Below are 27153 nucleotides of genomic sequence, written 5' to 3'. Positions count from 1 at the left end.
AAAAAAAAAAAAGAAAGAAAAAATCTGTGGGATGATGGAGCACATCTTGCTGACAGAGAAGTGGTATCCTCTCCCCAATCCTGAAGCAAGAGGGTTAACATTGTCTTTCTCCTTCTCCTGTGTGACTGTTTTCTTACTTCATTGTGCACTTTGTCTTCATTTTTATCCACTTGCTTTTATTTAAAAATGATGAGAGGAAGGAAACTGGAAGACAATTTTGATAAAGTATAATTTCATAATGGTAAAATCATGACTCATGCAAACACATTATGAATGCATGTCAAAATTTTATTTAACTCAATAATCAGGAAAATAGTAAGATGCCAACAGTAATTTAAAGAACATTTGAGAAGCAATATTAAGATTGCTGGGTTGGATATAAAAATGATTAGTGTCCAAGAGGATCATAAATTGTACCATTTAGAGTACTTTTTGTTAGAAACAAGTTATTCTCATTTCTACTGGACAAAAATCTACAAGTTAACCTCCAACCCTACAAAGTTGTAAAGTAGAACAGGCAATAGATAGTCAAGCCCAGCAATGGAGAGCTGCACTGTGAGAGTATCTAAGTAATCTCTTCTGTCTATTTCAACTTAAGGAGGATTTACCTGTCAGTGTGATTTGCTCCATCCTAGCATTATCTGGGTTTTTACTTAATCTGACTAACATGTTAAAAGATTTTCTCAGTAGCCCTCTATATGCATGGTAATAGATGTTTAATACATCCAAGTATAAAACAGGAAAATAATCCTCAATATATTTAATTCAGCATGCATTCTCTTAAAACTTCAATTAGATTATATACCTCTAGATTATAGAAAATAGCTCTAGAAGTAGTCTAAGATTCCTAAATATTTAGGATTAGACAGGTCTTGGTGATCTTCAGTTTTCTCTGTGGGAGAAGAAAATCTCATTCTGCAATCATGCATATAAATATTTGTGGCTCACATTTAGGTCTAGAACATTTTTGAGGCTTTAATTGTGTTTCTAAGTAGATGGGTAGACTGGAGAAGGAAATAAAAAAGCCCAGAGAATTTGTGACAGATAAAAGGGGAAAGAAATTAGTCGGGTGGATATTCAGGCACAATCCCACCACATAGGTCTAACAGCCAGATGATGTCCTACCTCAAGACTGAACTCAAGTATTTTAGGCATGATTTTCTGCCAATTTTGTTGCATTTCAAATGTATTTGTCAAAAGTTCTATTAATCTCAGACTGAAAAGACAAAACCACATATCTTAAAGCACATGGCAAGTTAGGTGAGATATGAAGAAAGGGTTCTTGGTATCGAAACATACTAAACTCAAAGACTTTTCCAATTGTTGCTGTACAGTCTTCCACTATAGAAATCTTCTAAAAGTAGAAACAAATTTCACTTGTTGGGCCTTGTTTATATCATTTGTTACAACATTTCTCCACTCTATTTCTGAGAAAGAGAATATTTTATGTAATGTTAATAGATATTCCTGGAAAAATACTTTATTTTTCTCGGTGAAATTAGTTTAGTTACTTCTAAGCAGAGTTGAATGGGTTCTTTTTTACAGGATTTCTTTTGAAACTCCAAGGGAGAGAAAGGAATATGTGACATTTTATGAATTTGTCTTAGAGAAATTTCTCCCTACCTACCTTTTTCTCCCCAAGGAATACTGATTACCATACTTGAAAAATAGCTTTGAAAATCCCAGTCTAGTTTAATTCCCTCTCTACACAAATGATGAAAGTGAGGTTCAGAAATGGTTAGTGGCATACTTAAGAGGAAGGGCAAAACACAGACCTCTTGCCTGTTAGAGTAATCTAAAATGATGAAGCTATAATTTTTATATGTAGCCTAGTCCTTATGTGTAATTCCCACTGCTAAAAATAGTTACTAAATCATTTAGTTTAGAGAACTAACCTTTTTTTTTATTATTATACTTTAAGTTCTGGGATACATGTGCAGAAAATGCAGGTTTGTTACATAGGTATTCACGCGCCATGGTGGTTTGCTGGATCCATCACCCTGCCATCTACATTTGGTATTTCTCTTAACGTTATCCCTCCTCTAGCCCACCATCCCAACAGGCCCCAGTGTGTGCTGTTCCTCTCCCTGTGTTCATGTGTTCTCATTGTTCAACTTCCACTTATGAGTGAGAACATGTGGTCTTTGGTTTTCTGTTCCGTGTTAGTTTAGAGACTGATGATTTCCAGCTTCATCCATGTCCCTGAAAAGGACATGAACTCATCCTTTTTTATGGGTGCATAGTATTCCATGGTGTATATGTGCCACATTTTCTTTATCCAGTCTATCATTGATGGGCATTTGGGTTGGTTCCAAGTCTTTCCTATTGTGAATAGTGCTGCAATAAACATATGTGTGCATGTGTCTATGTAGTAGCAAGATTTATAATCATGCTACTATTTATAATCCTTTGGGTATATACCCAGAAATGGGATTGCTGGGTCAAATGGTATTTCTAGTTCTAGATCCTTGAGGAATCACTACACTGTTTTCCACAATGGTTGAAGTAATTTACACTCCCATCAACAGTGTAAAAGCATTCCTATTTCTCCACATCCTCTCCAGTATCTGTTGTTTCCTGACTTTTTAATGATCGACACTTTAACTGGCTTGAGATGGTATCTCATTGTGGTTTTGATTTGCATTTCTCTGATGACCAGTGATGATGAGCATTTTTTCACATGTTTGTTGGCTGCATAAATGTCTTCTTTGTGCCCAGAATCTACAAGGAATTTAAACAAATATACAAGAAGAGAACTAACCTTTATTATTTGTGATGAAATAAATGCTTGATTTATATTTCAGATCCTAAGATAGAGAGCATTGAATTAAAGTCTAAAAAATTAGAATTTATCCTATTTTTATTATTAGTGTCAATTTGAACCAATCTCTTAATTCATTTATACTCCATTTTATCATTTTTGAAATAAAAATGTAAAACTATGTTATAAAGATATTTTAAGTGGTAACATCATTTTAAGATAAATTTGTATGAGAACAATGCGACTATGCATATCTCAGCACAGACAACACTTGCTAATTATTAGATCAATGTCAGTTACTGGTGGTCATATCTAGTCAGTACTTGCTTAAAGCCATGACTGCATTTTACTGTCAGTAAACAATACCCAGATTTATTTTCCAGTGTTTTCCCATGTAGTGTATATACTCTGAAGTCTTTACCAAGTTTTAACTTTTGGCTTCAAACCACTGGAGGTTTAGGTAGGCAGGTGGGAACAATTTTTACTTTAGTTTTCTATAATAAAAGGTTAAGCAGTTTTCTTAAGCTACAATATCTACCAGCAAATGGGCCAGGAAAAACATGTAAGGCTTGTGAAGTTTGTTTACTACTCAACCAATAGGATTGGTTTTTCTTTCTAAATTAATCACTTAAACTTGTTTTTAAGCATTTTGTAAACCGAAAGCCAACGGATTCTGAATATTTCATATTTTGTTCCACCTTTGACTTTGCTCTGTTTTCATTTTGTTTGTCAAGCTTGTCACACAATTTTAACAGTGGTATGTTTAATTATATGTAAAAATCATAGTGGTTAACACAATTTGCCATCTTTATGCATTTTTTTGGGTGCATGAATTCAATCTGTAAGTGGTAAAACAAAAATAAATGCTTCTACTTACAAAATAAACAGATTTTAACACATCTTTTCCCACTTAAAAAAACCTCATTAATAAATAGTTTTTGAAGGAAAGCAAAACAGTCAAAAAAAAAACCATATTAGCAAGTCACATTTAGCGTGCTTGTTATTTGAAGAAGAGAGTGAGGGAGAGATACTATTAGCATTCTGTTAAGAAAGGAGAGAAAAGGGTTTTCAGATGGGATTTAAGCCAGAGAAGTCTCTTATGACCAGGAAGATCAATCAGGGTAAATGAGTTCTCCATGTATTATTACCTAAGGGTAGAGAAAATTGAAGATGAGATTTTTTTTTCCCGCTACTTATTTGACCTTGCTGCATAAATATGATATAAAAATATGTGTGCAATTTGATAGTGGTCTTTTCCATTGGTCAAACCTTGAAATTTTAACTCTTTGAGGCTTTTCAAATTTGTTATAAGAAACACAATTTCTTCATATTTAATCTTTGTTCTTATTAAAATACAATTGTAATCATGACTTTAATACAACTCTGATTTGCCGAGGATCTATTAATAAATGCTTTCTTCCCTGTGAAAACAAATGCCCAGCCCTTGTTGCTACACTCAAGGATGGCAGTAATAAAAGTGGTTAGAAAATCAATTTAAACTGCATTTGTACTTTACCAAGAGCTGGTGACACTTACATTGGTAAGAGTTATGCTTTCCAAATATGTGATCCACTTTTATAAGCAACTAAAAACCCTGCAGCTTCAGTCACACTCTCCAAGCAAGAATAAATGACCTCACATCAATCCATTTTCACAAGACCTGGCACTTGTAGAATGGGGGAAAGTAATGAGACAAAAAAAGATAAACAATAGAAATTGTGAAACCTAGGCTGTTTTAACCTAAGCTTGCACTTTATGTGTATAAATGGAAAAACACAATTTGCTCTGCATGCCTTAATGTTTTACAAACTTGAGATTATCATAAACAAAGTAATATGTGGAAAAGGTTTCCATGTCTTATTTATGTTTATGAATCGCATGATCATTACACTGCTTAACACAAAAGAGGCTCTACAGCCCTCATAGTATAAAAGAAGGGACAGATTGATGGTATTAAGGACACATATCCTATTTTAATCAGACAGATTTAGATCAAAATAATTTCTAAACATGGATGTTCTAGAAAAAAGAAAAAACCAGAAAACAATTACCAACATTTTTTGTTGCGATGCATTGCTTTTTGTCTAAGTAACAGTGAGCCAAAACATGCCTGTTTCTCCTTTTCTTCTTTTCTAATAGCATGTGTATATTTGCATAGGTACTTTTTTGCTTATCACGACCTTTTCTTGTTAAACATTAAGGACAGCAGAGGGTTACACTGAAGCAGCTGGAACTCCTATCTTCTGGTAATGCAAAAAGTGTCTGGTGTTCAGAAAAGATTCAAAACTTAGTAATAATACAAAAGCAGAGTTGCGTGTTCTTGTAATATCACACCAGAGCATTGTCTAATGGGCCTGCTTAAGGATTATGTAATTCTCTAGATGGTGAACTTTTATTTGGCTCACTATTTACAGTTATATGTCACTCAATAACACTTCTGAGAAATGCCTTATTAGGTGATTTCATCATTGTGCAAGCATCATAGAGTGTCCTTATACAAACCTAGATAGCACAGCTTACGATCCACCTAGGCTATACAGTATGGCCTATTGCTCCTAAGCTGTAATACAGCTCTGTACAGCATGTAGTACCAAAACATGTACTGAATACTGTAGGCAATTGTAACACAGTGGTATTTGTGTATCTAAACATATACAAGATGTGTAAAAATACAGTATAAAAGAAAAGAAAAATAGTATGCCTATATAGGGTACTTTTCATGAAAGGAGCTTACAGGACTGGAGGTTGCCCTGGGTGAATCAGTGAGTGAGTGGTGAATGAATGCAAAGGGTTAAAATACTACTGTATATTACCACAGTTTATCAATATCATGCAGTTAGTCCGCACTAAATTTATAAAAACAAAAGTAACTGTGCTATGATGCTACAATAGCCACAACATCACCAGAAAATAGAAACTTTTCAGCTCCATTATAATCCTATGAGACCACCATCATCTATTTGGTCTGTCGTTGACTGAAACATTGTTATGAAGTGCATTAGCATTATTAATACTATTAATCAGACCAGGACTCTGTGAAGTTACATGCTAACTTGTAGGTTGTGGTTTGATGGAGACACAAATGAATACAGACTGGCAGAAAACATCACAAAATTACATTTTATTGCCCTGTGGAATATTAACTAGTTTTGTCTCTAAACCTTGCAATTTTATTTTAGCATCCTTTCAGTGCCTATAAAAGCTTAGCCTCTTGAATTCTTCTTGAACCAACTTTACCTTCATGCTGGTTGCTTTGTATAGGAGCTAAATGAATCTTTGGTATGTGGTTTATACAATCGTATAAAAATCATGTTTATAACTTTTTGAAAATTAAACTTTGACATTGGGCTTGAATTATCTTGCCGGAATCCTGTCTTAGAGAATTGTAGAGGGGAGTTTAGATTTTGTTGGGCCTGAAGCTCATATAATTTTATGATCTTTTACAACCAAAAAATTTTTACAGATTCAAATGAAAAATTATACATAAAAGTTACTATTTACTTAGAATAAGAAAATAACAGCAAATTACATTAATATTTGGAGATTCAGGTCTCTTTCTCTGAACTCTCTTTTTAATTGTAATATAGTTTTTTTTTTTTTTTAAGGAGACCAGAGTTTTATTATTACTCAATTTAGCCTCCTATTGTACTATAGTCTTAAAAATGGATACATAATTGTGTAAAGGGCTAAATATTACTATATATTACTGTACATATACAGTAATCTATATATAATACAGATTATGTACAATAATAATTTTACATATTTATGAGGTACATGTGATATTTTGATACAGGCATACAATGTGTGATTATCAAATTAGCATACTTGGAATAGCCATCACTTCAAACATTTAGAATTTCTTTGTGTCAAGAACATTCCAAATCTTATATTTTAGCTATTTTGACACATGCAATAAATTATTGATAATGAATAATTTATCAATAACTAATATATTTACCCTCTTGTGCTATCAAATACTAGAACTTACATGGAGATGTTTCCTGATTGAACTTGCTTTCCCTTCCCAAAGGAAATTGTGAGAAATTGTTGCAATTCCTAGCAACTCCCAGTCTCAGAAAGACATGTGCAAGGTTGAGGGCCTCTTAAACTTCATTAACTTCGAGGTAAGCCAGCTCTGCTACTGGGTGAGGGGATGTCAGCAGGCAAGGAGCTGTGAAGGACTAGGCAGAGAGAAACAAACCAGAGAACATTTCTCCCCTCAGGCAACCATAGAGTGGCCCTTGGAGCAAGGCTTGATGAGGACTCCTGCATATATCTGACAAGAGATACAGCACTGAGTTTGTGTGTCAGGGAGTAGAAAATCAATACAGAACCATAATGGCACCAGTTCATAAGAAAACCTTTCAATATTTTTCAGTCAAATCCCTCCTGCCCCAAGCCAGACCCAAAACTGGAGAAACTAGAAACAGAAGAGGGATAGAAAGAAATCAAGAATGCATTACATTCCTTCCCCACTCTAAATTCTTGAACTTGCGGTTTGTCCAACCTGGCATGGGGCTGATGACCACTAAATTGGATATGAGATAGAAGTTTTAAATTGGTGCAGTCTGAACCAGATGATTTAATATGTGAACATACATAGAAGGCTCTGGAACCTGCATGATATTCCAGTAAGGGAAAATAAAGTGGAGACCTACAGAGTATGTACACCATCAATGAAAGAAGAAAACATTCTTTTGATACCGTAGAGACTGATTTTAGTGAATGACTTATGTAGAAAACACCTTAAATACTCAATTAGTTAACACGATGAGAAAGATAGCGAAAACTATGAAATCATATATGCTTCTAAATTCTTACCCAAAACCTGGTTAGCATTTCCCCCCGCTGTTTCTCTAGCAACAACGGTTGCCTACAGTGGGAGATGTTTGGAGGCTCACTGGTAAACTTTTACAGTTGAGAATAATCTAACTAAATATAAAGTAATCTTCTAGTACAAGGGACACTTAAATCCTATGTACAATTTCAAAGATATAGACTACAGACAGAAGTGTAGCAGTTAAGAAGAAGGGTTAAATATTTGAAAATGTCATTAGTCTAAATGTGTGGTAAGAAATTGATCTGAAATAGGGCTCTTTTTTCCTATAGTATTTAGAAGAATAGGGTAGACTGCTGAGCTAGATTAGGGGTAATCTGGACTAGATAGAGAGTAAAAACTAAAAGATCTCAGCAGGTTATTCCTAGCTACATGACATTGTGAAATGACAATGAAGACAAGCAAAAATTTTGTGAGGGGTTGCAACTTATTACAGAACAAATGGAAAAGCTAAGACCTGATATCCTGTCTTTAACTGGATATCAGTTCTTACTATTGCAATTTCAAATTCGATTTATGACTCCTACCTCATTTTGAAGCGCTAAATGAGTTGGAAACTAAAAACCCCAGTAATCATAAAAACTGCCTTCTTTCTACTAATGTTAAAAAAAGTCTACAAAATAAGATAACAGGGAAAGATGGATTAAAAGTAAAGAATAAAGGAAAGAAACTCACCTCTGTTCACATGGGATACTGAGAATAATAATTTCTGAATGCTAAACAAATACGTACCCTGTTTGAAGCTTACTTAATATGAAAACATTATTCATTTGAATTGGATTTGATTTCTTTAGTCTAGCTCAATTAGTTGAATAACACTAATTTATCCATTTGTTGCCCTAGTGCAGTGGTATGCAAATGGTGACCTTTTGCTAAATCCTGCCAGTCACCTATTTTGGTAAATAAAGTTTTATTGGAACACAACACAGTCATATCCATTTGTTTACATTTTGTCAGTGACTGCAGTCATATGCATTTGTTTACATTTGTTTACATTTTGTCACAACACAGTCATATCCATTTTTTAACATTTTGTCGGTGGCTGCATTCCTGCTACAATAGGAGAGTTAAGTTATTGCAATACAAATTCTGTTATTTGCTATCTGGCCCATTACAGAACATGTTTGCTAGCCTCTGCCTTGGAACATGGAGGATAGCATTGGTTAGTGATGAATAAAAACTATGAGAACAGTTAGAAGCATAGAAAGCAGATTCATTGAGATGTGGAAATTATTGACTTTCACTGATGATAAAATACATTTATATGTGCTTAGGTTCTGGTAAAATTAAGAATAAATTTAAAATTAATGTCTCAATAATTATTTACTGTAATGTCAGTGATGTAAGTTTCTAGTGTCGTGGTTGTATAGGGTATATTCCCAAACCTGATGCTCCTTTTAATTACTGTTTAACTTATTTAAAAACATATGGCTCAGAAAGGGGAAAGTGATTTAAATATTATCGTTTAATTTACTAACCTTCCTATGCCCTTTTGGAAACAGCTTGTTTTAAGTCCATAGAGATTTGGATACTCAGAATAACCCTTCTGTATCACTTTCTAAACTGAATTTCACTACATGCAATTTGGACTTCTCTGAAATGAGCAACCACAGGGGTTTGAAAATTCTAGTACAGATTTATAACAAAATGAAAAAAGATTGGACACTGTCCAGAAACTTGTGATGGTACTCAAAGCAGAATGACATTTGCTCAGTAAAGCTGCTGAAGTGTTACTTTCCTTAATACTTTTCAACATGAAATTTGTCTTCTTCTAAGCAGATTACATTCGTAGACAGTGTAGGAACAGCACTTTACGGCAGTAAATTAGATCAACCAAGGTACAAAAATTAGTGATGATTTTGCTTACAAATATCCATTGTAACAGCATTTCATTTTGTGAACCCTAAGGTCTAACTCTATGGCTCTGAAACTCTGTTCATTCACTACCCCACTCTTGCGTAGAGAGCTGGTTTCTTTAGGGGTTATCTCATATTGTAACACTATTATTCTTTACTTATCAGGGAAAATAGGCATGTGTTTTCAGGAGATACAGATTAGAATGCCCGTGTGTGTGTGTTGAAAAATCTCTCTTTCTTAAGGTTCTCATATACCCCATTAGGAAACATTCCCCAACCTTTCAATTAAGAGTCCTGGCCCAGAATGATTAAATTGTGATGAGGAATTGTTATGTGTATTTCAAAGTAAAAACTTTATGCATACATGCTACAGTATTAAAACATCAGTATCTGCGTATTTTGAGAGGAGCAAGCAGAGAGGTAAAAGGGTTTTCTTCCTGTCTCTGTAATAATCATTCTTTTATTCTGAACATAAACAGTCTATTACTTTGAAAGTAAAGTAATATAATGTATAAGCCTATAAACAATTTCATCAGGCCATCTTGTCCATCCTCCCTGAATCCAGAAAGGCTGAATATTAACACATCTTATTGAAATTGATCTGCTATTTTGAAAGCTGTCTTGCGTCCAATTTTCTCTTCTGAGAAAATAGGAGGAAAGACAAGGGAAGTTTAGAATTCTGCCTAGATGGGCTCAGGAGTGAGATCAGGTCACATGGCATGGACTGAGGGAAAAAAACAAAGCCAAAGGGTGAGAAGGATTGGAAGAGAGTTTAGAAGATTTTGGAGAAATCCACTTTATGATGTGGCAGCAGAAAGAAAAAGAACCTTTGGCTTCGGCTAACAACATAGACAGGAAGTGAGTTACCAAAATCATGAAGTCAGTTCAGATCCATTTTGTCAAAATCAGAATGGGCTCACTCAGTAGCACAGGTTTCTCTAAATTTCTTTCTTGGAAGACTCTACACTGCTCTGTGTATGCCAAGTGTGAGTATGCATCTGTTGAGGGAGAAAGTTAGTCATGGTGACAGCCCTCTGTGTCCTACCTCTTTGAAACGTGTTCTTCTTAATGAGCTGAAACTGCTTATGGTCTCATTGGGAGTCTACGTTCCTCTTCAGTACATTTTCTGGTTCTCCTTTTTGGATTACTGCATAGACTGCTGGAGTGCTAGCTGTAGGGTTGGGTATTGATGGGAAGACAGTATTCTTATTCTGGTAATCTCCTCCGTGGTCCTATAGCTGTCTGTTCTCTTATATTAAACTTCTGATATACTATAGGCATCTCTTTTTGGATCTTTTCAAGAGGTAAAAAAAAAAAAAATTGTTATTCTGGAACTGGCCAACTCCAGCGTATCACGTGTTGGAGTACACAAGGGGATTGTGGGAATATAAGTCATAGCTGCTATGGAGCAGCATGTCCTATATGCAACGGTGTAAGTAGTAGTTTACAGGAGTTGAGCCCTGGCAATCAAGATAGAAAGCATGTTGTTCATAAGATGCGAATAAGTGTTATACTTAATGATACACAACTGCTACATCTCCATTTGGCCAGCAATATAAAGGGACATACAGATCTGCAAGTCTTTAAATAGTGCATGCCAAATCGGTTGACATTCCAGTAGATTTCTCTGGAGTTGTGGTTGAGAGGTTGAAAAATTTAGAAATGAGTATGGAAGGCGAGATAATGTACATGATGAAGACTGACAGATACAATTTTTTTTGTGGGAAAATTTACCTTAAGTCCTGAAGAGCCGATAGAGCTTCCACACTAGAATAAAAACTCTTTATGTTTTTTGAATATACGTCTTTGATTTACATATATCTTGGCTCTTAGTTGGCTCTCAGGCAGTGTTTGTTGGAATAAGTCTAAGAGAATCAATATATAAAGTATAAATAAATCTAGGACTGCTTATATATATCCTGTTAGGATGATTATCTTTATTGTTATTTTCAAATACATATTAAATAACTGAGATTGGAATTAATGTGATGTTCTTTAATTCATGCAGATAAGAGGTTTACTTTATTTAACATGTACTTGGCTTACAAAATATCAGAAAGTTAATGTTCTAAAATAAACCTTATCCTTACCAATTTTTCTGAGTTGCTAATGTTAGATACTTTTCCAGGAAATGAGAGTGTATTAGTTTTCTATTCCTGAATAACAATATTAACACCAACTTAGCAGCTTAAAAGAACATACTAACAGTTAACTCACAGTTTCCAAGAGCCAAGTTTGGGCATGGATTCACTGGGTCTTCTGCATAAGAATCTCACATTGCAGTAAAGGTATTGGCTAGGTTGGGGGTCTTGATCTCAAGTCTTGATTGGGGAAAGGGCCCATTGTCAAGATCATGTGGTTGGTGGTAAAATTCAATTCTTCACAGTTGTAAGAATGAGGGATTCAATATTTGCTGGTTGTCAGCCAAGGGACACCCTCAACTCCTTGCTTCTTATTGGCTGGAGGCTGCCTCAGTGCCTTGTCATGTGGGCCTTCCCCAAACTGCTGTTTGCTTCCTCAAAGGCAGCAAAAGAGATAATCTCTTTGTAACTTACAGCTTACACTTCTATGTAGTCTAATCCTGGAGGTGACATCTCATCACCTTAGTTTATCGGATAGTCTGTTGGTTAAAAGCAAGTCACAGGTCTCATCCACAGGCAAGGAGGGAAGATCACACAAAGGCATGAACAACAGGAGGGGGACTGCAGGGCCATAGGAGAGTGTGTTCACCACATACAGGGAGGGAGAAAACACAGTTCTCGTCACTTCTGTAATTTCATCAGTAATAAAGCCTCATGGAAAATATTTACTTAGGTTGAATGACACAAATATTTCAGACATTAGCAACGTCAGTAGAGAAGTTTTTTCTTGTTCCTGTTTTGCTTAATTCAACAGAATTGCAAGTCCTTTTGCAGGATTCTGAAGGTTGCCTTGCTAAATTATTTTTGCATTATTAGATTTTGAAAAACAATTGGGTATTAGTAGGTCCATTATAAAGCAAAATACTTGTTGAGTAAAGCCTTGAGGAAAGTGATGATAGTCAAGGAGATATCCTCAGCCCCCACATTTACTCTCTTTTAGTTCTTTAAATCTGTATCTGTGGTACTTATGTTCAATAGGTCTATGTTGCTGTTGTTATTGTACCAATGTATAAATCTGTGTAAATTCACTGTGTAAGTCGCATACTTACACAGTGAATCAGAAGCCAAATTTCTAGACACTCTAAGAAACTCTCTCTTCCACTAACCATGCTTTTTTTTTTTTTTTCCCAAATTTATTACTGTCATTCTGCGATTGGTAAATACATCACCTTGATTTTATCATACCTGTCCAGTCCTCTGTTTCTTGTCTTTGCGATTTGGTTCTTTCTCTCTCCCTCTTTTTAAAAATTTTCTATTCTAGTGATCACTATCAGAGCTTGTTTCTGTCTACCATTTTTTAATCCTGTTTTTATTGATAAAATTTCTCTCTTTTCTACACTACGCATGGAGATATTTACTTTTATGGAGTCATTATTGACTGCTTGATAACTTGCCCCTTGAAAATACTGAGGTTAATTAATTAAAATATTTCCTGTGTGATTTGGTCAATTTTTCCTTGACTTGAATTATTGTAAGTTGTATCTGTTTCAGCTTCCATTCTGTAATTATTTGTAGCCCCAAAATAAAGAATCCTCAGATGACAGAAGAAAATTGGGAATATGTTTTACACTGTTCAAATGAGACTCCCTCAGGGTTGATTCAGTTAAGACATTTAAGTGGAGCAAAATTAATTTTAATTAAAATCTTCTTAAGTTTATAAGCATGATAAATCTGCTTCAAGAAGCAAAAAGGATATAGGATTGCAAATAAAAAGAGAAAACAGATATAATTTTGTCTTCATCTCTAATCTTAGCAATCTAAGCAGATTCTTTTTTGGCAGATGAATAAAAAACAAATATAAAAATTAATAAATATATCAAAATCATCACCAATGAATAATAGCCTCTCATTCATATTTATAAAAAGCTGGAACACCTAGATAAAAATGTGGATGCATTTGAAATTGCCAAAACCAGGTCTAGTTACCTAGTTATTGTCAGAGTCTGAGAATCTCTTGTCACTTGAGCTACAATATGTACATTTCTTTGGAAAAACAAGAATTTACCACATGTGTGCATAGTCTAGGTGATGCATAGAAAAACTTGAGAGTCCTGGACTTGTCTTTTCCCTCTCTCAGAGGACAATGCTGCTGGCTCTTATTTTTAAGAATTTGGAGTCATGCAGTGTAGGTTGGGAATCAGGAGTCTAGTACTGACCTGAGGCAGGTGCCATTGTTGCGGCACAGATGATGAGCACACCAAGGGACATGGCAGTTCTCGATATTCTTTCCACGTCGTGCTTCATCGATGATAAAGAATTCTTTGTTGTTTACTTGAAGGTCTAGAATGCAGCCCCTGAATCCATAAACAGGACCTGCTTTCTTATGAATTTGAACATTTTCAGGAATATGACCAAGGAACATTGATTCAAAATATACCTGTAGAAAAAGCAACAACAAAAAATAAGGTGTTGTCAGATTATGTGGAAAAGATGTAGGATGTTTGGTTCTGTAATTAGATGTGTTTTAACGTGTTTTTCTGTGTAAAACAGGTTGCTGCTGTTGGTTAGTTTTGTCACTTCTACTAGGTGGGGAGATAGACTGTTTTAGAAAATGGTTCTTTTTTATATCTCTTTTTTATCTCTAACAATATCTAATAATATTTAGCAGAAAATTAGACACTCAGTAAAACTCGCTGATTGATTACTTTGAAATGATTTTTCGAGCTGATGTGTTTGCATTTTAGTGTGAACATTCCCAAATAATAACTAAATAAGAAAATAAAGCCATGTTAACTAATTGTTGTTAGATGTTGAATTGTTTTCCCTCAAAATTCATATATTGAAGTTCTAATCCCTAGTACCTCAGAGTGTGACTTTAATTAAAAATAGTGTCATTGCAGATGTAATTCGTTAGTATGAGGTCAATACTGGAATAAGACAAACCTATAATCCATAGGATCTTTTGGACATTTATAAGGACTTTTATAAGGACAATAGTCTTTTTTAGGACTTTTATAAAGAAGGTTGGATACAGACCAACTGGCACACAGGGAGATTGCCATGTGAACAAAAAGGCAGAGATCAGGGTGATGCATCTATGGGCTAAGGAACATCAAATATTGCCAACACCTTACCAAAAATGAGTTGAGGGGCATTAAACAGATCTTTCTCAAGTCATCATATGGAAAGAACCCTACAGTTCTTGAGTTTCTAGTTTCCAGAGCTGTAAGAACTATAAGACATCTCTGTGGATTAAGCCACCCAGTTTGTGGTACTTTGTTATGGCAACCCTGACAAACTAAGGTAATCACAATATATTATAAATATCCTAAAATATGAGCAAAATGTATGGTGCTTGCAAATAGTGCTTGGAAAATTGAAAATGTTACCGTTTCCTTTCTCCAAAATTTGAACATAATATGCATGAGAAGTAGAACTTTGCTTGAGTAATATTCACTTCCTTAATTCACATTTTATTCCAAAATCAGATCAAGAAAAGACTCTTGCTTTGAGAAGACACAAAAACATCACATCATCTTATTGGGATTACTGGCTAGCCATATACAGAAAACTGAAACTGGTCCCCTTCTTACACCATATACAAAAAGCAACACAAAATGGATTAAATACCTAAATGTAAAACCCAAAACTATAAAAACCCTGGAAGGCAATCTAGGCAATAGCATCCTGGACATACGAACAGGTAAAGATTTCATGACAAAGACACCGAAAGCAATTGCAACAAAAGTCATAATTGACTGGTGGGATCTAATTAAACTTAAGAACTTCTGCACAGCGAAAGAAATTGTCAGCAGAGTAAACAGACAACCTAACGGATGTGAGAAAAATTTTGCAAACTATGCATCTTACAAAGGTCTAATATCTAGCATCTATAAGGAATGCATACAAATTTACAAGAGAAAAACAACCCCATTTAAAAGTGAGCAAAGGACATGAACAGATGCTTTTCAAAAGAAGATATACATGCGGCCAAGAAGCATATGAAAAAAAGTTCAATATCACTGATCATTAGAGAAATGCAAATCAAAACCACAATGAGATACCATCTCACACCAGTCAGAAGGGTTACTATTAAAAAGTAAAAAAATAACAGATGCTGGCTGGGTTGCAGAGAAAAAGGAACACTTACACACTGCTGGTGGGAATGTAAATTGGTTTAGCTATTGTGGAAAGCAGTATGGTGATTCCTCAGAGTTAAAAGCAAAACTACCATTTGGCCCAGTAATCCCATTATTGGATATATACCCAAAGGAATATAAATCATTCTACCATAAAGAAACATGCATCTGAATGTTCATTTCAGTGCTATTCATAATAGCAAAGGTATGGAATCAACCTAAATGCCCATCAATGACAGATTGGATAAAGAAAATGTGGTACATATACACCATGGATGGAATAATATGCAGCCATAAAAAAGAACGAGATCATGTCTTTTGTGGCAACATAGATGGAGCTGGAAGCCATTACCCTCAGCAAACTAATGCAGGAACAGAAAACCAAATACTACATGATTTTCATTTATAAGTGGGAGCCAAATCATGGGAAATTATGAACACAAAGAAGGAAACAACAGACACTGGGGTCTACTTGAGGGTGAAGGGTAGGAGGAGAGAGGGGAGCAGAAAAAAAAAAACTATTGAGTGCTAGGCTTAATTCCTAGGTGATGAAATAATCTGTACAACAAAACATCATGACGTGGTTTATCCATGTAACAAACCTTCACATGTACCCCCAAACCTAAAAGTTAAAAAACAAAAAAAAGAAGTCACACCATCTTAAAGGCAACCAAGCCATTTATAGAAAATTAGTAGAATAAAGAGACTCTGTAAAATTAGGGTGTTGATCTACCTTTATTTGATCAATACATCAGGGCCACATCTTACAAGGGAGTTAGTTCTAAAGATGGCAAATAATATGAATATTTCGTAGAAGCTAAATTGTCTTTGGAAATCCTTTAGTCACCATATTGGAGACTAACATGCTTTCTCCAGATAATTCCAACACAGCTACATATTTCCTCCAGCTTTGGAATAGCTTGCTGTTTTTTCAGTGCAGCTGTAGATGAAGCTGGCATTTCATGTCATGTTGTATAAAAACCCTAGAACCCCCCAGTGTGTGGTGAGATGTACCACTGTCAGACACAAGAGGAAACTGATACTGAGTACAATAAATTAACTTCTCACATCTGATGTCCATTGCACAGCTTATGCGCATTGACCAGAATGATGTTAAAATCACCATACATGATTTAAGTTGCTACTTGATTTCTACTTTCCCACCCTCAGCAACATATATAATTGAATTCTCATAATTTAGATGTACATGAAATGCAGATACTCTCTGTAAGAATTTATGAGCTACAATTGAAGTCTAAATAATCTGGAAATAAGACCCTGCTCTTCAGGGCTGTTAGGCATATGGCAAGTAGATGCAGCAACATTTGTGTGGGAAACATCTCTGATATCCCAATTCCCAAAACACACATTCATACCTCAAGCTGACATCTGAAAAGTATTTAAATTGGTATTACAGATACAATAAAATGGAACACTGTCATTGCCAGAATTAAAAAAACTAAAGCCAAATCATTAAGTTAGGGGTCTGGCGGGAGGAGAGTATGAGAGATGCCCAGCAATATTGCTTTACGTTTATACTAATACGTGCTGTTTTCATGCGGATGTACTTTTAGAGAGCAGAAGCATGTTTAATTCTAGGAAGAGCAAAGCATCTCCATGACCCATAACAAGTCAAACTAACTCTGTATTTGAGATCTGGTTATTTTTAAAAGACAGAGTCTCTGCTTCTAAGGGCGTCTTTACTACTTTTTTTTTTTTTCCTGAGTATTTCTTCTTATTTGGATCCCAGAGGGTGACTGTCTTTGGGGATGTTATGGTGGAAGCTAAAACTTTCAAGGTGTATCAATAGAACTGTCACATAGCATAGGTGTATTTCTGTTTGTTTTCACATTCTACAAACTGTTAGCAGACCTGTCTATCAGCTAAGGTAAGTGATCCACTGTTAATACAACTGGGAACTATCATGAACTTTTAGACTCTGCATCCAAAGGATGACCTTCCTCTCACCGTGGATCTCTGACATCTTTGTGTATTGATCACACACCTGGAACAGTGAAGCTTTCACTGTTTTGACAAGTGTGCTGTTTTAGCACAAAACTGGTAGAGAATGGAAGAATACTCTCTTTTTCTGTCGGTAGTAGGAAGGTATGAAGGAAAGTCTATAGAGCTATCAATGATTTATTAGACCATTAAAAAACACCCAAACAATGGAAGTAGATGGCTCTTGTATTTTTTCTGATGTGAGACTCATGCTTAGTTGGAGTCCTGAAATGTCTAAAAAAGCAGATGCTGTTGGCTACACATACATAACCATTAAAATGGTCCACTTCTTCTATTCTCAGACTTTCAATTATACAAGAGATGACTTTTGTGTGTATAATTATTCCTAAGGAGATGGATCTTTAAAATAAGTCTTTTCTAATAATTCCTTGTGAATCAGACTATGAAGAATAAAGTCTGACATCAGGATATGATGTTACAAGATAAAAGCACAGAGAACAGACATGGACAATCAAGAAGGAATTATGAAAATAATAAAAAATATCAATGATAACTGAGGGAAAAGGACTCCATATCTGACAGGAGTGAAATGAACACTTCCTTTCCTTTCAGAGTTTCTTTTTAAAGGAAGAATATATTTATTCTTTTATAATACATACGAATAAAATAAGAAAATAGGCAAAGGGGAAGTAAAATTCTAAAATCCAGCAGGCAGGAGAGAGGGTAGATAAGAAGCTGTCCTATTTATTTTTTTGTTTTGTTTTAATTTAAATTTAGATGTTGGAGTACTGCATATCTTTCTGTATTGATATCCTGATTCAATGTTTACTTTTATTTTACATTCTCAATTCTGTGTCTGAAGTTAAATGACTTGTGTTAACAAAATATGGGGAGATGATTATAAAATACTTTTTGGTTAAAATTAATTATCACTTGCACTTGTCTTTAAGAATATGATGACTTACAATGGAAACAAACTGGCTTTTATTTAAGAGTCATTACCATTTTTGGTTTTTAACATTATTTGAATTGTATAGAAACAAATTTAAAATCAGAAACATTAAGTTTTGGAATAAAGATGGATAAGAAATGTTGGATAAAGTGTTTCAGAAGGATTTATTGAAGTAACTTTTCACATGTTAAAAAAGCTTAAATTCTTAAAAATTATTTAAATGAAATAAGTGAAAAGGGATAAAAAATAACACAAGCAATATTTATCAAAATTCCCATTCTTTTGCAGTTAAAGGATTGCTCTCTCCCTCTCTTTCTCTTACTTTGCCCTAAAGTATAATAATCTGTGAGCATATGATATCTTCTATGTTAATTTATATTTATTTTTAGGACAGAGTCTTCGCCCTGATTATCTTGGGATTCTGGGCATCCATCAAAGTGCCTTGAAAATAGGAAGTTTCATGCACGTTTTTTACAAATGACCCTGTTTCATGAAATCCAATCCTGCTTTTCCTCAGTCTCTTAGTTGTCTTTAGGCCTCTTTCCCTGTGTTTTGCTGCCTTAGAATCTCAATATTTTGCTAGATTCAACACATGGGATGTCGTTATAAGGTCCCACTCAGAATAAATGTTATATTATTATTCTAATATACCCTTCTATATTTAATATATATATATGGCATAGTGCATAGGACAGTAGCTCACACAAGGTTATTTCTTTAAAAATTTGATAAATATGAGTGAAGTTATTATTGATGTTATGATCAATAATGCACAGTTAATATTTGATTCTTAAGGCTTTCTAGGCTAGGAAATGTTCTCAAAATAGTATCTCCTTACCTTGTTGAAGGGACAACTAAACTTTAGAGAAACAATGATAAACTGAGTTGCTACTTTGTGAACACATTGATCTAGGGAAGTGTAAATAGAAGTATGTGGGATTACTCTTGTCCATAAAGAAATTAAATATAATTTAGAGAATAAAATAATAAAAAAATTGTTGCAAAATAATAGCATATAGGTCAGCAAGATGGCAGAATAGGAAGCCACAGATCCTCCTTCCCCTGTGGAGACACAGATGCAACAAAAATACATGGACCGATTCCCTTTGTGAGCATTTAGAAAACAGTTAAGAGGGTCCTACATGTCAGGTGATTGTGAAGCCAGCTGTATCAAAGCTGTAAGGAAAATTTATGGCATTCATTCATTACAAGTCCACTCCCTAACATCGCATGGCATAATGAAGAGAAAACTCCTTGCTCCTAGTTTTGACTTGGGAAGGGAAACAGAAGACTTAAACATGTCCAGCATTCAGACTCTTTGGGGAGCTGTCTGAGTGACTGGCTTTTGCCTTTTCTGTATCTGGAAAGGGTACCACACTGGGGATCACTAAGAGCAAAGGTGATGGTTTGGACTAATATGCACTCATTCACCACAGTCTCTTGTCCCGGCTTAGCATGGGATCAGAGAAAATTCTCACCTTCCACCTTCTCACCAGGGAGGTAAAGTAAAGAATTAGGGCATGCATCCAGTGTTATGGCTTTTGGGGGGCTTCTGTCTCACTAGTTTCTGTCTCACTTGTCTCAGAATGCTGATGGGACCTGGCTTACTCTCAATATCTGGGGACTACTGAGAAAAGAAGAGTGTTTGGAGGCTTATTCCTGCTTCAAAGGACCCAGGGTAGAGAAGACAGAGGCTGGTATAGCTTGGTGACCTCTCCCTCAGGAGAGAGTGGCTAAAAGAGTGGATCATGTACCCAATGTTCTGGTTTTCAGAAGGCTGCAAGAGACTAATTTCTATCTTGTTTGATTGAGAGTGCTAATGGGACTTGGCATACTCTAGAAGTCTGAGGGCTTCTGAGACTAAGAGAGATGGGCAGCTTGTAGCATATCCAGAGAACCTATAGTACCATATACAGAAGGTAAAGGGAGCAAGAGATTATGAGCTCCTGAAAAAAGAAACTGGAAAATCACTTTAATTTGGAGTCTGCATGCGCAAGTTCAGAGAAGACGCATCCATAGCAAACATTTGAGAGGACTGCAGACTGATGGTTAAAGGTCTTTCCCTGTGCAAAACGCCAGTCCAAAAAGACTAGAAGAAGTGGATGTTTTATCAAATGTGTGGATTCCACCACAAAGTTAGAAAGCAAAGGAAGACAGAGGAAAGCATGGCATAATCAAAGGAACAAAATAAATCTCTAGGAGACAACCCTTTAAAAAGAGATCTATATGAATTACCTGACAAAAAATTCAAAGTAACCATTTTGAAAATGTTCAATGAAGACAGAAAAGTGATGCTGAACAAAATGAAAATATCAAAAATGAGAGAAAATATGAAAGAGAACCAACCAAAAATTTTGGAGCTGAAAACTGTAATGCCTGAATTTAAAAATTCATTACAGAAGTTCAGCAGCAGTCTTGGTCAAGCAGAAGAAAGAATCATAAAATTCAAAGACAGATCACTTGGATGTCACAAAAGGAGAAGAGAGAAAGAAACAAAGAAAAAGCTTATTCATAGAAATAATGAATGAAAACTTCATTAATATGGGGAAGAAAATGGACACCCAGAATCAAGAAGCTGAAGTAGTCCAACAGAAATGAACATAAAAAAGTCCACTCTGAGACATTTTATAGCCCAAAACAGAATTTTAAAAGACACACAAAAAAGGTGACTTTTCATGTAAATGGGAGCTCCCACAAGACTATCAGTAGATTTTTTCTGCAGAAACCTTGCACATCAGGAGGGAAAGGGATGATATATTTAAAGTGCTAAACATTTTTTAAAGGAACCTGCAAACCAAGAATACTGTATCTGCTAAAACCGTCCTTCAAGAATGAAGAAGACATAAAGACTTTCCCCATAAACAAAAACTGAGGGATTTAATCATTAGATCTTCCTTACAAGAAATGCTAAAGGAAGTTTTTCAAGTTGAAATAGAAGGATACTAGACAACAGCACAAAAACTTATGAAAGTATAAAACTTGCTAATAAAGGTAAATATGTATACAAATATAGAATACTGTAATACTGTAATCATGGTGTGTAAATAAATTTTGGAATTTATTTATTTTTAGTTTGCATTATTTTTTATAGTTGTTATTTTTATGGTTTTTATTCTGGAATATTTTCTTTTGAAAGATATCAACTTATTTTAGATACAAAGGGTACATGTGCAGGTTTGTTACATGGGTATATTGCATGCTAACTTTAGGAATTTAGAAATTAAGGGCAAAAGTATAAAATAACTATAATTATAAAATATGTTAACATGTACACAATATAAAATGAAGTTATTTTTATGATTAATAACATAAAGTATGTGTGTGTGTGTGTGTGTGTGTAGGAGCAATAAAGGAATAGAGTTTTAGTACGTTATTGAAGTTATTATTAGGTTAAAATATACTGCTATAGCTATAAAATATTTTGTGTAAGCTTCATGGTAACCATAAAAAATATCCATAGAAGATACAAAAAAACCAAAAAATAAAATCAAGTTATGTCACTAAAAAGTCAAAAAGGAAGAAAGCAAGAAAGGAAAGGAGGTTCAAGAAAACTTGTCCTGCAAGAGATTCACTTTAGATTTAAGGATACATACAATCAGAAAGTGAAAGTATGGAAAAATATATTCCATGCTCATATTATTAGGATTTGTGTCCCCACCCAAAGTCTCATCTTAAATTGTAATCCCCTAAATCCCCTTAATCCCCACATGTCAAGGGAAAGACCAGATCAAGGTAATTTAATCGTGGGGATAGTTTTCCCATTCTGTTCTTGTGAAAGCGGCAGTTCTCTTGAGATTTGATGGTTTTATAAGTGTTTGGTAGTTCCTCTTGTGTTCATTCTCCTTCCTGCCGTCTTGTAAGACAGGAAGGAGAATGTAATAATACGTTACATTAAAGCAAACGGGAAGATAACAATCACAGGATCACCTCAATAAATGCGAAATGTCATTTTACAAAATTAGGACTCTTTCATGAAAAAATACTCAGCAAATTAGGATTAGGAGGAAATTAATTCAACAGAATACATATCATACTCAATGGTGAACACCTAAAGCTTTTCCTTCAAGTTGAAGAACAAGAAAAGGATGCCCATTCACTGCTTTTATTGAGCATAGTCCTAGAAGTCCTGGCTGGAGCAGTTAGGCAAAAGAAAAAAAAAAAAAAAAAAAAGGAAGAAAATGCATCCAAATAAGAAATAAAGAAGTAAAATTATCTTTGTTCACAGATGACACTATAATATACACAGAAAACCTTAATGATGTCTCTGACATACATGCACACACACAAAACTGTTAGAGCTAACAAATTTAGCAAAATTTCAGGATACAAAAATCAGCAAAAAATTAATTACACTTCTATGGACTAATTATTAACTATCATAAATAAATTAAGAACACAATTTTATCTATAATACACGGAAAAGGATAAAATAGCATAAGAATAAACTTAAGAGGGCAAAAAACATGTAACTTAAAACTACAAAACATTCTTGAAAGAGAAAAAAGGCACAAATAAATAAGAAAGACATTTTACATTCATGGAACATCAATAAAATGTCCATACTATCCGAAGTAGTCTACAGATTCAATACAATCCCTACCAAAATTCCAAAGATATTTTTACAAAAATTGAAAAAACAATGCTGGAATTCGTATGGCACCAAAGGATGCAAAATAGCCAAAACAATCTTGAGAAAGAATACAAAATGGCAGAGGTTCTCACTTCCTGACTTCACAGTATAGTACAAAGCTATAGTAATCAAAAGTGTATGGTGCTGGCATAAAGGCATCTATAAACCGAAGAAACATAATAGGCTATGAAAAAATCGCATGCACACATAGTCAAATGATCTTTGAAAAGAGTGCATGTGGAAAATAATCTTCAACAAATGGTCTTTAGAAAACTGGGTATTCACATGCAAAAGAGTCTCATTTTATAACGAGCAAGCATTTGGCATATATCTGAAAGATGTCTTGAGGTAGTAGAAAATTCAGAACTTAGCTGAGGTACAGTCACTGAAGATATCATAAAATGTAAAATATTCTATTCTCAACCAGTATGCTACACTGCTTTAACTTACAATATATAATTATATGGCATTAAAATTCTGATACATCAGTCTAGTGGCAAACCATAAGTAGGAACAGATAAATATGTTAAATCTGCTTATGCAACAATTACTCTAATGGGAGTAGGAAATAGTGCATGTTCTCAAGGATTCTCATTATTTTAAGAATGCCCCAGGAATTCCCTGTTAGTCACAAGTAAATTATCTTCCACTAGTAACTGAGAGACCCTGAAAGGCCTTGAATTCCTTTAGTTTTCACTAAGGCAGTTCCTGACAGGAGAGCTTCAGCAACATCTTGGATTGCAAACATTCTACTGACCGTTATATTGACTATAATAACAAAAGAATGAAGACAAGTTCACATTCTAAGGAAGATTCTAGACCACTTTCCACAATATTTTCCATACAGGAAACTATTTTCAAGAAGGTAACCCCTACTCATCATCAGGAATCAATTTGTTCAGCTCTACGATAATGTTTTCACTGAATCAATAAGACAATCAATAATATATTTTCCTTTGTTTCTTCTGAAATCCCTTTATTGTATGAGAAAGTAATGGTATAATTTAAAAAGCAAGGATTTAGAAAACTGAAAAAATAAAATTGGATCTTTATCTTACACTATACATAAAAATCTACTCAAAGTTGATTAAAGACTTAACACCCAAACCATAAAACCCCTAGAGGAAAACATGGGAAAAATACTTCATTAGTTTTGACAATGATTTCTTGGATATGACACCAAAAGCACACACAACAAAAGCAAAAATAGACAAGTGGGACTATGTCAAACTAAAAAGCCTCTGTGCAGCAAATAAAACAATTAACAGAGTGAAAAGGAAAACTACAGAATGGGAGAAAATATTTACAAACCATATGTTTGATAAGGAGTTAATATCCAAAACATACAAGGAATTTCTATAACTCAATAGCAATGAGCAAACACACAAAACAGACAAACAAAACCCCAATACAACCTGATTAAAAAATAGGCAAAAGACTTGAATAGACATTTTTCCAAATAAGACATACAAATGGCCAACAGGTATATGAAAAGATGCTCACCATCAGGGAAATGCAAATAAAACCACAATGAGATATCACATTATACTTGTTAGGATGGCTATTACCCAAACCAGAAAATAACACATCTTGGTGAGGATGTGGAGAAATGGAAATTTATGAGCACTGTTGGTCAGGATGTAAGATGATACAGCCACTATAGAAAATAGTATGGGGGTTTCTCAAAAAATTAAAAATAGAACTACCACCTGATGTAGCAATACCACTTCTCAGTATTTATCCAAAAGAATTGGAAATAGGATATTGAAGAGATTATTTGCACTTGGATGTTCATTGTAGCATTATTTGCATTATTCACATCATTCAATAGATAGAAACAACATAAATGTCCTTTAATTGATAAATGAATAAAGAAAATATGGTATAGTATGAGCTCACTTATATGTAGAATCTAAAAATGTTGAATTCATAGAAATAGAAAGTACAATGGTGATTGCCAGAGACTGGTCAGGAATGGGGATAGACAGAAAAAAGAAAAACATTGGTCAAAGGGTACAAACTTCCAATTTGATAAGAGGAATAAATTCTGGCGATCTATTGCATAGCATGGTGACTACAGTTAATAATAACATTTTTAAAAACAACTAAATGAGAGGATTTTCAATTTCTTACCACAAAGAAATGATAAATATTTGAGGTAATAGATATGCTAATTTGTCTAATTTGATCATTCCACAATGTATGCATATATCAAAACACTACATTGTACCTGATAAATATATACTATTATCTGTCGATTAAAAATACGATAAAAGAAAATGATATATATATATGTAGATATTATGGAATATTCAATTTTATAAAAGAAGGAAATTTTGTCATATGGTACAACATAGATGAACCTTGAGGACTTTATGATAAATGAAGCCAGCCACAGAGTACAAATTCTGCATGATTCCACTTAAATAAGGTACAAAAAGTAAACTCATAGAAGCAGAAAGTAGTCAGAGGTTGCAGGGAGAGAGAAATGAAAAGTTGCTTTTCAATGAGTATAAAGTTTCAGATAAGATGAAAAAGTTCTAGAGAACTGTTCTATAATAATGCATATGTAATTAACAGTAATGTACTGTACACATAAAATTTTGTTGCTTAGTAATAGTTGCAATAGAATAAAGGAAAACATCATATGTCACATTCAGGACGTGTATCCCAGAACTTAAAAACAAAAGAAAACAATAAATCACATTAGAAATAACAAAAAGTAAATATCATATAAAATGTTGTGAGACCACAAAGTTTTGGTTAAAAGCATGGACTATTTAGTGAGAATGTCTGGATTTGAATCCCCAAATAGCGGTGTGATCTTGGGCAGGAAACTCATCCCCTTTGTGCTTTATTTTCCTTCTCTGTATTTGGAGATAATAATAGTATTTACTTCGTATTTTTTATATAATTTAAATAAATAATTTAAAATATGAACAGTGCTTAGAACAGTATCTGGAACATATATTTTGGCTATTATTATCAGAATTAAGAATAAATTTTTACTTTTTACTTTCAAAATTACCAAAAAACCCTCCAAATTATTATAGGTGTTTTTTCTTATCCAATCTAGAATATCACATTTCAGATTTCAGACCCTTCGGTGTCAATCTGGCTTTGTTTTGGGTTTATGTACTGAAAAATACTATCTTGTACATAATGATTCTTTGAATATACTTAACAATCCCTACTAAATTATAATGAGTAGAGGCAGTGCTGGAACCTATTTTGATATTTTGTGCCAAAGTCCATGACTCTTAAAATTAAATAGCTTCAGCTCGCAAAATTTTCAGTTCTTGTATCTTTATTCCACAAACCTCCATCATTCTCCCACTGTAATAATAAAGGAAAAGGCAGTAGAAAAGGTATAACTCACAGTCGGAAGCCACCTTTAGGTGTTCTTTCTCAGACAGGATCCTGCCAGAACTTGGAGAGAAAGGGCCTGTGCCATAGAGGTTGGCCCTTAGGGGCTGTAATATACCATAACTCTAGGACTGAAGTCTATCTGAGAGAATCTCACCACATATAGCCTCCATAAGAGTGACCAAATTGAGCTTTGGGGTTAACACAAGTTAGAAGGCAACAGTGATTCACCCAGGCTTAGGAGCACTTGAGTTGGGCTAAACTTAAGGAGGCAGAGAGCTATAAAAGCATGTGACAGCTCCTGTAGTGGCAGCAGAGAACAGCCATTGAGGCTTTAGAGTGCCTACATTCATTCTCTCTTTACCACCCTAAAATTATCCGGATTATTTTCCATTGATATAGTAAATTCTACTCCCCTGTGTTAGTCTCTGCGTGTGCATGCGCATTGCTTGCAGCATTCTGATCGGTATTTCATTTGGTCAGCCTAAAGGGCAAGGTAACTGATTTGTCAAAGAGGCTATAAATATGTTCTATTTAACATTTTCAACAACAAAAGGAGATATATA

The 27153-nt window shown here is 34.4% G+C and overlaps 1 protein-coding gene across 1 annotated transcript in view; it reads right to left on the bottom strand.

The window, feature by feature from the left end:
• The window catches only part of EYS (eyes shut homolog (Drosophila)), a 272013-nt gene that overhangs the window by 243139 nt on the left and 1721 nt on the right, over positions 1 to 27153 (bottom strand). Inside the window, exon 2 of the mRNA XM_011993063.1 lies at positions 13755 to 13975. Coding sequence (XP_011848453.1) covers positions 13755 to 13975 — 221 coding nt within the window. The remainder of the gene's footprint in view (positions 1 to 13754; positions 13976 to 27153) is intronic.

The sequence above is a fragment of the Mandrillus leucophaeus genome, unplaced genomic scaffold (genome assembly GCF_000951045.1).
Source record: "Mandrillus leucophaeus isolate KB7577 unplaced genomic scaffold, Mleu.le_1.0 Scaffold424, whole genome shotgun sequence".
NCBI lineage: Eukaryota > Metazoa > Chordata > Mammalia > Primates > Cercopithecidae > Mandrillus > Mandrillus leucophaeus.
This window is presented reverse-complemented; position numbering and strand designations above follow the sequence as displayed.